Raw genomic sequence first — 12,423 nt, 5'->3', positions numbered from 1 at the left:
AAGGGAAAAAAATACATCTACAAAAATGGTTATGGCTTAACTTTGCTAGTTTTCGTTTTTATAATCTTTACTAAGAAAACGGACTCTCATAACTCTGACCTGCAGAGCATAAGTCCACTGTATCTTCTTTATCATCATGGGATACCAGTGAGGCGATTTGAATCATTAATCGACACTTCCATTAAGAGTGCCAGTTAAAGTTTTTCACATTCACAGTACATAAGGAAAAACACATGGAAAGAAAATAAAAAGATTAACTTAACAAAAAGGGTTTATTCACAGGAATACAAGTGAAAAGGGGGGGGGGGGGGGGGGGGGGGCAACATAAGAGCTGAACAAATGAATTGAGGAACAAAGGGGAACCACAACCCAACATTCATCCTGTAGCTATTTAACTTGCACCCTAATTGCTTCTGTTCAGAGTGCATAGGGCCACCAACATGCGCCATCGATACAGTGCAGATACCCTGCATCACATCTATCAAATCAATGCTTTATGATCATGCTTTGATGTAAAAAATTAACAACACATAAGAAAAAAAAAAAAAGAGAACCTATAATGGGTAATATGTTGTGAATGAAATCTAAATGATTATAATTAACGATGTCTACAGTTTTCAGTATGCGCCACCTTACTCCATGTAACTTTTAGTAATCACTAGTACTTAATCATGCAGAAAGCACTACACACGGATAGCACAAAGGCAAACAGGTTCAACACAAATCAACCTGCTTTCCACATTGTGTTGCAATATTAGACTTTTTCTGTTTTTGTTTTATCCTTAAATGAGATGCTGGAGATATTATCGTTCATCTATCCCTTCCTATCCATGAGAACTGCAGAGCAGTGCAGCAGGCCCTGCCAACCAAGGCTCGGGGTTTAACCGTATTCTGCAGCACATAAAACAAATATAGTTATGAAAACTAAAGACAGACACTTTGGATGCTGGGTGATAATGGAAAAGTCAAATTAAAAGAAACAAAAGGGCGCATACAGGTAATGGCCTATCTTACTATGTGATACAAGCATGCTACTTTACCCCACTAATTTTCTTAACTCTTAACCACTACAAGAATCCTGGACTGCATACATTGGGGCAAGGGGAAACCCTCATGTTTGGTGCAAAGCACTTAACGGTCTCTCCTCTAAACAAAATGCCTTGGTCTACTGGTTAACTTTTGCTGCAAAACTGATAGCAAATTAAACGTTCAGCTAAGGAGTGATTCTTAAAAAAATATACACATATTATAGTTTTTTTTTTTTAGTAAACTAAAATAAGGAGTTTTTGTTTTTTTAACTTGTTCCTTCCCCCTCCTGAAGAAAAAAAAATAAATAATCATATAAAAAAAAAAATACTAAATTTGGCATTTTGGTGGACGTCAATTTAAGCAGTAGATCGTAACCCATTATCACAGACATTTGATGTGCAGACTGCAATTATCTGCTCTTAATACGCGTAGCAAGCTGTGTTTAACATTGCCAACTTCATCTAGTTATGTCTTCATTAACATGCAAACACAGAAAATTCCCAATTAGTGGGATGGTTAGGCAACCCTTTCACTTAAAAATAAATGCCATTTACTGCTATAATCCCCATTCTTAAGATTTCCTCTGAAGTGTGCAAAAGTTAGTTTCCTTTTAAGTAACCCTCAAAAGTTCAATTATAAAGGTACTTTTTTTTTCTAAGTACAATTCCCCATATACCAGAATGTGCTGTTTGGCGATGAGAATTTGCTTCTTCACATCCAGTGCAGAATTGTAAAGGAGACATATTTCCACCCACAAAGGCTCCAGACGGTTTAAACATTTCCCAACATCGACTTAATACAGTGACGGCAACACCTCCCTCCCGCCCCTCCCAGTAGGCTTTGGGATTGGACTGTGTTCCCTACTGGTTTTGCCCTTCCCCCCTGTAAAAGGGTAGCTTTTTCCCTGGGTGCAGAGGCTCCCCCGTTGTCTCCCAGACTGAAGGACCTATTGAAAAAAAATATACACACACACAATGAGTACCCATGTTATTTTTACATTTTCAAAAACAAAAAAGCTCTTCACATAGTATCAAATAGCCTCTGACATAGCAGTCATGGGTTCACATCTTAGATCTTCCTCAGCAAGTCTGTACCTGTTCGGTAAGGAGTACTTGGGCAAGACTCACTAAGGGCTGGTTCACACTGGAGTGCTTTTCAGCAGATCTAACAAAAAGCACTTCAAAAGCACTCCAGTGTGAACCAGCCTAGTAACTTTCAAATCAACACGACAGTGCGTGGCCAATACTAGTGTGCAAACCTAAGATCAATCAATAAAAAGCCCAAGCACGTAGTGGTGCTGCTCCATTTGTCTGGTTGGAATACAGTATCCTTAATGTGCTCTGTCTCACTCTCTGCTGTGTACAAGAGCATCAGTACTGCACGAGTACAGTGGCGTCTGTGCATCAATCTACAGCTGCTCATCCACACGTCGCTTTGTGCTACTGAGCAGGTACAGCCACACTAGTGTGAAAAGGGAGCATGGCCGTGAACTAAAACTGGGTGCTGGGTAACTGGAGGAGGGGCTTCCCTCTTCTTGGTTAAGCATCTAACTTTTCTTTCTTGTTTAATACTGACTAAGGTTTGTTTTAAATAATAGAGCAGTTTTAACAAACATTACAAAATGCAAGGAACACTTACCCCTAATGGTGAGACTGCAGCTAGAGCACAGCTAGGTTAAACTCCATAGTAAGCTGCAAGACGTTCTTTAAGGGGAAGTGGAAACTGGTCTGAGAAGCGTCTCCAATTTTCATCCCCTACTTGGTTTTTAAATCCATGAAGAATCTAAAGGGGGGGGGGGGGGAATAGAAAAAGAAAATGGTGACACCAAAACACTAAATAAGCCAAATCATTCATTAATTTCACGCAGTAATTAAATTCTGTCAACCAGCCATGTAGATGAGCAATTAGTGTTTCTTCCATTCTAAGTAGCCAATGAAGAGGCACTTTACTTGTCTTTCCAATCTTTCTGCAGCATTCAATGTAAAAACTGGAATGCAGAAAGTCATTCGGGATGGTCAATGAAATGCAAATAATTCATTAAAAAGGCTCTTTCCTTTGTGGCCCAGTTCAGTTTGATCTTCAGCATTCTAAATTCCCCGCTACCCCTGTATACTCCAGTTACTCTGCCACACATTCATGATCCCATATTGACTTTATCTTGGCTAACAATCCCCTACTGCCTAATTGTACTAGGTTCTCCCAGATGCCTGTACTCCTCTGACCACTCACCCTACAAGGCTACATTTACAGTGAACAAGAGGCTGTGTTTGTTTTCCCTCTGTATGCTGTACGGCTGAAATGTATATTAGAACAACCTTCTGTAAAGAAATCATTATTATTGATTTATAAAGCGCCAACATATTCCGTGGCGCTGTACACAGTAAGAAAAAAACATGGGGTACATAATACAGACAATGGTGTACACCAATATACAAGATACATAATTAGTGACAAAATACAAAGAATGATACAAAATATAGAATTGGTAATGACAGTTATAAAATTAACATGATGAATAAAATGTATAATGGTTACCAAGACACAAAAGGGGGAGAGAGCCCTGCCCTTGCGAGCTTACAATCTAAAGGGAATTGGGGGGGGGAGAACAGGAGGAGGGGTAGTATGCAACAAATATATAGAGGCTGTGTGTTTTAGGATACCTAGTAGAAGTGCAATTTGGTCTTAGGACAAAGAGGTGGCCTAAGGTAGTGCATACGCTTGTCGGAACAAGTGTGTTTTTAGAGAGTGTTTAAAGGTAACAAAGGTAGGCGAGTGACAGATGTGTTGTGGGAGGGCATTCCAGAGGAGGGGTGAAGTGCGTGCGAAGTCTTGTAAACATGAATGTGAGGAGTTGATTCTAGAGGAGGACAACAAAAGATCATGTGCCGATCTGAGATTGCGATTGGGTTTGTATCTGGAAATTGGTGAGGATATGTACCGGGAAGAGAGAGATTGTGGAGAGCTTTGTAGGTTAGGGTTAGGAGTTTGAACTGAATCCTCTGGTTAATTAGCAGCCAGTGAAGAGCTTGACAAAAAGGGTCAGCAGAGGAAGATTGAGAAGAAAGATGAATGAGACGAGCAGCTGAGTTCAGTACTGACTGGAGCGGGCCAGTCTGTTAGAAGGTAGTCCACAAAGTAGTATGTTGCAGTAGTCCAGACGAGAAATTATAAGAGCATGTATTCAAATTTTAGTTGTGTCTTGAGTAAGAAAAGGACGGATGCAAGATATGTTTGAGTTAGAGATGGCAGGAGCTGGTTATGGAGTGAATATGAGGAATAAAAGAGAGGAGTCGAATATTACCCCCAAGCACTGAGCTTTGGGAACTGAAGTTTTGGGAGTGTTATTAACATTTATTGTTACTTCAGGCATTAAGATATGTAGGTTTGCTGCCCCAAAATATGAACAGCTAGCGGTGGAAATCTGCAAAGGGCAAAACTAGCATATTCTCACGCTCCAGATTCACAGAGGAGGTTTATAAAATTAAACTGAAGGAATATGAACAGCAGCTGATTAAAAAGGCCAACAGTGAAGTATTTTACGCTGAGGAGGGATGGTACGAGTTTAGGGATCAATGTGGTGCGCTACTTGCCAAAATTCTAGGCAAAGGGAAGCACCTCAGGTGATCATCAGCATAGTTGATTCAGATGGACAGACTAACCACTAGTTAAATGCTTCTTGCTAGGTCTGAATCCTATTAGGGCTCAGCCACACTATAAGCTTTTCTGAGCGCTTGTGATCATCACTTTGAGCGCTTTTTAAAAAAATCGCTTCTATTCACTTTCATTAAAATCGTGGTAAAAAGCGATGCGATTTTTTACGTACTTGTTTGCACGATTGTGGCGATTTTTATGAAAGTAAATGGGAGCGCTTTTTAAAAAGCACTAATCACAAAGCACTCAGAAAAGCGCTTATAGTGTGGCGGAGCCCTTACAGAGTCCTTTATGCTAAGCAGACCTCCAGGACTCTGCTAGAAATGGAAGAGTTTCTGAGCACCATTCTAATTGCCCACTTTAACGGGACCTCAATCCCATAAACTGGATGTAGACTTCACTGTGGTTGAAATAGGTGTTGACATCTCTGGTCTTCCTCCCTCCCGGTCGCCTGGATCAGATGGTCTCCCTGCTGAATTATACAAAAGCTTCTCTAATCTTCTAGCCCCTAAACTATTGAAATTATTCGAATCCCCCTTGGAACATGGGGAACTACCCTAACCCATGCGTGATGCCATAATTACCCTCATCTTAACACCTAGTAAAAGCACACTAGAATATAATGCTTATTGTCCAATCTCATTGCTACAGCCCAATGCTAAGGTCCTTGCTCGCAGGCTTTTCAGGGTTACGCCTACCGATTCCCCGTGATCAAACGGGATATACCCCGGACAGGTCTACGGCACTCAACTTTACTCTTACCTGTAGGTCAACTTCTCACATACAAGTTCCCGAGTGGTAGTATCCCTCAACGGCAAAAAAGCATTTGCTACTATAGAATGGAATTTTCTACTTGTGGTTCTTTACAAAGTAGGGTAAAAATATATTGGTTGGGTGCACTTACTCCAAAACACTCATGCTAACTAATCCTAATAAGGTGCTTCCAGACAGCAAGAGTCAAGCCATTCGGCCCAGTACACCCCTTTGGAGATTTAAGACCCCCCCCCCCCATCTTCAAAGCATGTAAGTTTTCTCTAATTTATCTTAAGGTAACATATATTGGTGCACGCATATTATGTCTTGCTGCGCCAGCAATCAGTGTGTCTACTTGCATCATGCCACAGGGACATACCTTACAGAACATGTCCCGAAGATCTTCCTTTGGATTAATCCACGATGCAACAGCATCACAGAAGAATATAAAATCCTGCAAGTTACAAAAATGAATGAAATAGTGCATGACGTAAAGCACTATATAAAGCAATTTATCTCAGAAGCATAAGCATTTAGAACATAACTTCTAGTCTATATCAAATTTTAATATTTATTCTACTACAATTATTGAAAAACAAAGGATACATCAGTATTAGAACGGACACACACTTAATGCAGCTATACAGCACCCCTCCCCTCCTTCCAAAACAGATAATTAAAAATATTTAGCCTCCGCTATGATGTCACACAGCCTTTTGTCGCAAAGCAAACTGGGAGATCAGGTAATGTTCCTGCTCACTTTACAGAGGGGAAGAATACCCTGGTGAATGGAGAGGTTTGCAATCTGGGGGCCACAAGCAGTTTGAGTTAAGAAGGTTGCAGCGTGAGCTTCTTACCACCACCAACTCAAGATTTAAGAGCAAATTCAATTGCTAACGTCTCTTGAGTAATTGTCTGGGTGTAAAGAGCATTACTCAGGGGAACAGCAAGTATTCGCCTGACCAATGCTCCTGTATGCCAGGCTATGAGTAGCAAGGATTTGGGCTGTGATGTTGTCCTTCAGCACCACAGCACTGCTTCCTCGCTCCATTGAGAGATGTGTGTGCCTGCCACCCTATGTCCACCGCTAGAGCCACAAAGCTCCCTACCACTCCCCTGACATCCGTCACTGCATGCTGGTGTTCTCTGGACATAATCGCTCTACGCCATACAACTGGACCAGCAGTGACCGCCGCTGCTCCTCCTCCTCCTCTGCTTCATGTAACACTGGAGCCCTAAATGCTTTTTCATGGCGAAGTGATATAGTTACGGCTGTAAGCCAGTGATCACCAGACTAGTGCGAGTAATATTAATTTTGTTTAATGTTTGAGTCCGTGTTCCCATGCTATAACAATATGTATATGCTGGATACTTCGTTCTAATGAGGTTTACTATTCTATATTAACTTATGTACTATTCAACCACTAGGAAACATATGGGTTAAGTCAAATCTATTTTATTATAATGATTGGAGATGTTTGCCTTAATTCAATTCACTTTTTCCCCTAAAATTTCTCCAAGGTGATATTTTTACACCATGACAATAAAATGCCTTTTAAAGAGAGTCTGAAGCGAGAATAGATCTCGCTTCAGACCTCATATATAGCAGGGGCATGTGTGCCCCTGCTAAAACGCCGCTATCCCGCGGCTTAACGGGGGTCCCTGTCCCCCCAAATCCCCTCCGTAATGCGGGGGAGCGCTTCCGCATTGGGGCAGGGCTAACCACCGCAGCCCTGCCCCACGCGCGTCTGTCAGCACGTATCTCCGCCTCTCTCCCACCCCTCTCAGTCTTCCTTCACTGAGAGGGGCGGGGGAGAGGCGGCGATGCGCGTCTGATAGACGCGCTGGGAGGCAGGGCTGCAGTCGTTAGCCCTGCCTCCAGGAAGAGAATATTCTACGACCAACTTGCGACCAAGGTTTGCGGGGGGGTGGGTTGGGGGATCAGGGACCCTCGTGCAGCCGCGGGATAGCGGCGTTTTAGCAGGGGCACACATGCCCCTGCTATGAGAGCTGAAGCGAGATTTAGTCTCGCTTCAGTGTCTCTTTAAGCCACCAGCAAACAAGAAAATATTTTTCTTCATTAAATTTTTGACAGTACTTTTTCACCTAGTTTTTAGTACTTTTTCAATTGCAGAGTGCTAAAAAGTTATTTTACACAGAAAGTTAATTATCTCTGAGGAGAAAACTTTGGAAGAAATTAATTTAATAAGCCCTCAGACTCTTACCAATACTAGTTTGTGACAATATTTTTACAGATACCTATGATTTTAATACACACCAAACTTTCTATTTTAAATTGAGTAGAGCTAGAGCCATGAAGGTATTAAAAAAAAAAAAAAACTCCGGCAACGGGCATCTCACCTGAACTACACCACCAGGGTTAACACTGATCATAGTACAAATTCCACGGAAAGCAGAATCTTTTTCCTCATTATCTCGGATGTTCCGTAAAGAAGTGCACCTAAGGAAATTTCATAATCAAGTTAAAATACCCTCAGCTTGGGCAGGACACATACAAAATTGACATGAGGAAATAAAAATATATATTTCCTCTGATGCCAAGTGTTTATGCATAAAAGAAATGACAGCAGATCTTTTGGGTTTATTAAAATAGTAAATGGAGCAAAACCCCATAGCAACCAGTCAAAATCCATCTTGCACCGGCTTATCTTCAGTAAACTGAATTCTGATTGGCTCCTAAAGGTTAGTGCACCAAGCTCCTTGCACTGCTTATTGAATATAATGCTATTTAACTGTATTCACTATTGCTCTGGATTTTCAATATTTCTATACTTAGAGTCTACGATTTGTGCAATTTTTTAATTACTGACATTTTATACAAAAAAATGTTATATATTAAATTATATGTGTGTCCATAAAGTGTCGCCAATGTAACCACTGTATTGTAAGACAAAACACATTGGCGTGCAAATTATGTGCATGCATCAAGTTTGTAAATTCACAACTGATCCTGCTATAAGTGTACCTATGGCTCACACATGGAAGAGGCCACCATATTGTGGAAGCAACAATGAGAATATTTATTTTAATACTAAATACTTACAAACGAGATCACTAATTTCTAGTGATTCCTTATAAAGGAAAGCAGGTGCAGCTCACAAAATGGCTTCCTCCAGTGCCTAGATGACAGGTACACTTGATATACAAGCTCTAGACACAGCAAGCATGTGACAATCTTATCCCATGCTTCCATGCATCAATTAGTTAGCCACAACAAATAAATAGGTAACAGTTTACAGTGACAATGCTTAAAAGTAAAATAGAAAAAAAAAGTGACGAAACCTAGGACAAGATTAGTCACATGGCTGACGAATGACTTAGGATTGTGTAATAACTGACAAAAAAAAAAAAGAAAAGGAAAAAAAAAAATCTACAGATGTGATCTGTAAAGAAAACATGAAGAGAAATGAATTAAAAAAAGATTGAAGAATACACACCAGGGTCTTATAAACTGCTGTAGCATGGGGGCCACCTCTTGAGGACAAACGTAACCAAGACGACCAATTGTTATTGCTAAGGCAACGCAATCACGGTTATACACCACCAAACGCCAACCAAGACATGAGCAAATGAGGGGGGAGGAGAAAAAATAAAGAAAAAAAACAACAAATAACTCAGAAACAGAAAACAGAATCTGTGTATGATAATAAACATAAGATATCACTAGTGTAGTTTATGAGCACCGCCTCCACAAAGGCAGTGACACATGGTAAAACCTTCAGAAGGAGGTGCAGAGGAATGGTGGGGGAAGGGAGGGAGGAATGAGAAAGGGGAAGAAAATATGAGAGAACACCTGAAACACAAAGCCTGTAGAGCTATTTTTTCTTTCACCAGATTATCATGCCAGAAGAGGTGTAAAAAATAATATATATAAATATAGTGTCAGGCCTAAGTTATGTCCAACCCTTTCCCCCTCATTAAGTTACTTCCATTGGCCAACTGCTACCATCAGTAGTCATATGATATAAACAAGAGGGTAAGTAAGCACCAGACAAATGTAAGTTGGCCAATGGGAGAAGAGTAGTGAGGGAGGAAAAATCCAGCACAATTTACAAGTGGAGTTTTACTGCTGTAATTTGACACAGATTTATTTTAAACACGTCTATATTAAATGGCTTTTTATGCATCAAAGAATTTAAGAGTCCCAGCAAAAGTTACAGCATTTTGTGCTCTATGGGTATGACAAAGTCAAGGAAACGCCTCTCCCTATTGTTTGTCATGCTGGTAGTCTGAAAATAGAGCTGGAATACTCCTAAAAAAACCAGACAATTTCCATAAGGAGGAACCTCTTTAGAAAGCTGCTCTCTCGGCCATTCAGTAACGGGCAATTTACTTTAGAAAACAACTCCCAATTTCATGAGTGAGGAGTATGGGCTGATGTATTTCAAATGGACAAATTCATGTTGAAACTAGATTACAACTAACTTGAAGCTGACCCAACCAAGTACAGTAGCTGATGGTTAAAGTGAACCTGAGCAGAGCGGGATATGGAGGCTGCCATATTTATTTCCTTTTAAACAAAACTCGTTTCCTGCCAGCCCTGCTGGTCTATATGGCTGCAGTAGTGTCTGAACAACACCAGAAACAAGCATGCAGCTAATCTTGTCAGCTCTGACAATATTATTAGAAACACCTGATCTGCATTTGCTTGTTCAGGGTCTATGGCTGAAAGCATTTGAGGCAGAGTCAGCAGGGTTGCCAGGCAACCGGTATTGCTTAAAAGGAAATAAATGTGGCAGCCTCCATATCACTCTCACCTCGAGTTCACGTAAAAAAAATTCCTCCAATCAATAAACCAACAGCTTGGTTCAGTTACTGTCAGCGGACATTTGCCTAGAATGTCTAAATCAAAGTTCATCTCTAGTTGGGTACAAACTCACAGAAATGTTCTGCTATCCTGTGCGTCGCCCCTGCCTGTCAACTGAAAAGGTGAACTGACAGAGAAAAGCCAATTCTGATTATTTATTTGTATGCATGCATGCATGTAAGTAAGTATGTATGAGGAAGACTTATTACCTGTCCTGTCCCTAGTGTAAGGAAGTGGCCAGACTTTACTGATATAAGTCTGAAGAATAAGAGTAGCTTAAATACACTGATGCCCCGTTTCTTTGGTGCAAGTTGTACATTCAGCAGCCATGGGAACTTAGGCTAAAGGTGCGTACACACATGCGACTATAGTCGTTTGAAACGATCGTTCCCCGATCAGTTCAAACGACGATAGTTTAAAAAAAAAAAAGCAGCCAACTTGGACTTAAGTTGTGTGAGTCTCATGTAGAATCAGACACCAGCCAGCAGACCACTTGCTATGGGGTAACAGATCAGACAGGCTAACGTTACCTAATCACACCCACCCTGATACAAGAGGCGCTAAACCATGTGCCCACACCTCCATGCTCCATACACTAAACATGTATCCTAAGACAGGCAAGGTTACTCTGCTGGCTGTGACCATGATGGACAATCAATGCCTCAATAGCTGACTGGAGACACAAGACGTACATCTGTGAAAAGGCAAAGTTATGAGGTGAGTAGACGAGTACACCCCAGAGCTGCTCTCATCGATCTAGGACAGGGCTGTGGAGACGGAGCAATTTTGGGTATCTGGAGCCGGTGGTTTCAATAAACTGAGGCATTGGAGTCGGATGATTTTTGTACCGACTCAGCCCTGATCTATGCTGTACTTCCTGCAGAGCACAAGCATGTGCTGTAGTGATTGTGGATGCTGCAGCAATGTCTGCCACATTTCCAGGAAGTGGATAGCAGAAACGCACTGAAGGACTCAAAAGGCACCACAAGTATTTAGCTTCAGCCAGAGAAGCTATTCTGGAAGGCTGTCAGGAAGTGTGGTGGCAAGGGACGTTTCAGGACATTTGAAGACATGAAGTTTAAGACTTGATTTGCAGGATCAATACATTTCATGGGCGCGTTCCAAAAACATCAAGTACAACATATGTGAAAAACATAAAATGCTAATCAAAAAGTGGTTTAGATTTAAAAAACAAAACAAAAACCAAAAACAGAAATCAACACCGAATTTCATTGTAGAGGACGACCATGAAATATGTTGATTTTGCAAATAAAATCTTTATTCTTCTCTTCTCATGGTCCCTCAGTGCCACATTTCCCAACAGCCTACTTTTTATCCATCCATGATGGCCTCTCCTTGTTCATGGTGCCTGTTGAGTTCTCCAGTACCGTCAGGAATTGAGAGTGGCCCAGAAAGAAAAGGAGCATCCAGCATCACTAAAAAAACCATGCCGCTATGCTGGTGCTCTGCACTAAGTGTATTCCACCTATGGTAAACAGAAGAAAAGCTCTGCAGTATATTTCTCCTAGTCATCAATCCCTTATAAGGTATTTGCAAGGGAGCATTTCTAGGCTCTCAGTACACCTGAAGCTGTATGCCATGGAGACTCCAGACTTCATTTATTTAGGCATCACTTGAGAGGTACTTTAACTCTTCCCAGACCGTAAGGCTCTGGTCCCATAAGGACTAGAGCCTTTTTTCATGCGGCCGTTCAGCAATGACTGTGATTGGCTCACATTGATCACCTGGCTACAGAGCCACTGAAACTAGCTGCTTACTGATAGGAGAAAACTTGGCTGTCATGTGACTGGCGAGTTTGCAGCCATCGGCTCGGGACTACAGAAATCCGCGGTGTAGAAAATATGCCGCATCCAAACTAGAAAAGCGCAGATGCAGTGTACATTCAGGTCCCAAGCTGGTAGTACAAAAGTTAACTTCCCTTAAAGCGGAACTGTAAAGTTCTCCAGCGCGAGCTACTTTCGTTACCGCCGACTTACAAGTCGACGGCAACTGCAGCTGCGCGCCCCGGGCAATGCGACACTTTCTACGAGAAGAAAGTGTCACATTGCCCGGGGCGCGCAGCCGCAGTTGCCTTCGACTTGTAAGTCGGCGGTAACGAAAGTAGCTCGCGCTGGAGAACGGAGGCTCGGACAGGACCGGCG

At 41.6% G+C, this 12,423-nt stretch overlaps 1 protein-coding gene across 2 annotated transcripts in view; it reads right to left on the bottom strand.

Moving 5' to 3' along the window:
- Window positions 1–307: 307 nt before the first annotated feature.
- The window catches only part of TNPO1 (transportin 1), a 105,566-nt gene continuing 93,450 nt past the window's right edge, over window positions 308–12,423 (bottom strand). For both annotated transcript variants that reach the window (XM_068248249.1, XM_068248259.1), the window contains 5 exons: window positions 8,892–8,967; window positions 7,795–7,894; window positions 5,813–5,887; window positions 2,668–2,811; window positions 308–1,975 (listed from right to left, as the gene is read on the bottom strand). In XM_068248249.1, the coding sequence (XP_068104350.1) occupies window positions 2,704–2,811; window positions 5,813–5,887; window positions 7,795–7,894; window positions 8,892–8,967 (359 nt within the window). In that variant the 3' untranslated portion in view covers window positions 308–1,975; window positions 2,668–2,703. The remainder of the gene's footprint in view (window positions 1,976–2,667; window positions 2,812–5,812; window positions 5,888–7,794; window positions 7,895–8,891; window positions 8,968–12,423) is intronic.

This window comes from Hyperolius riggenbachi, chromosome 1, assembly GCF_040937935.1.
Source record: "Hyperolius riggenbachi isolate aHypRig1 chromosome 1, aHypRig1.pri, whole genome shotgun sequence".
NCBI lineage: Eukaryota > Metazoa > Chordata > Amphibia > Anura > Hyperoliidae > Hyperolius > Hyperolius riggenbachi.
The sequence above is the reverse complement of the archived record's forward strand: the minus strand, read 5'-3'. Positions and strand labels throughout refer to the sequence as shown.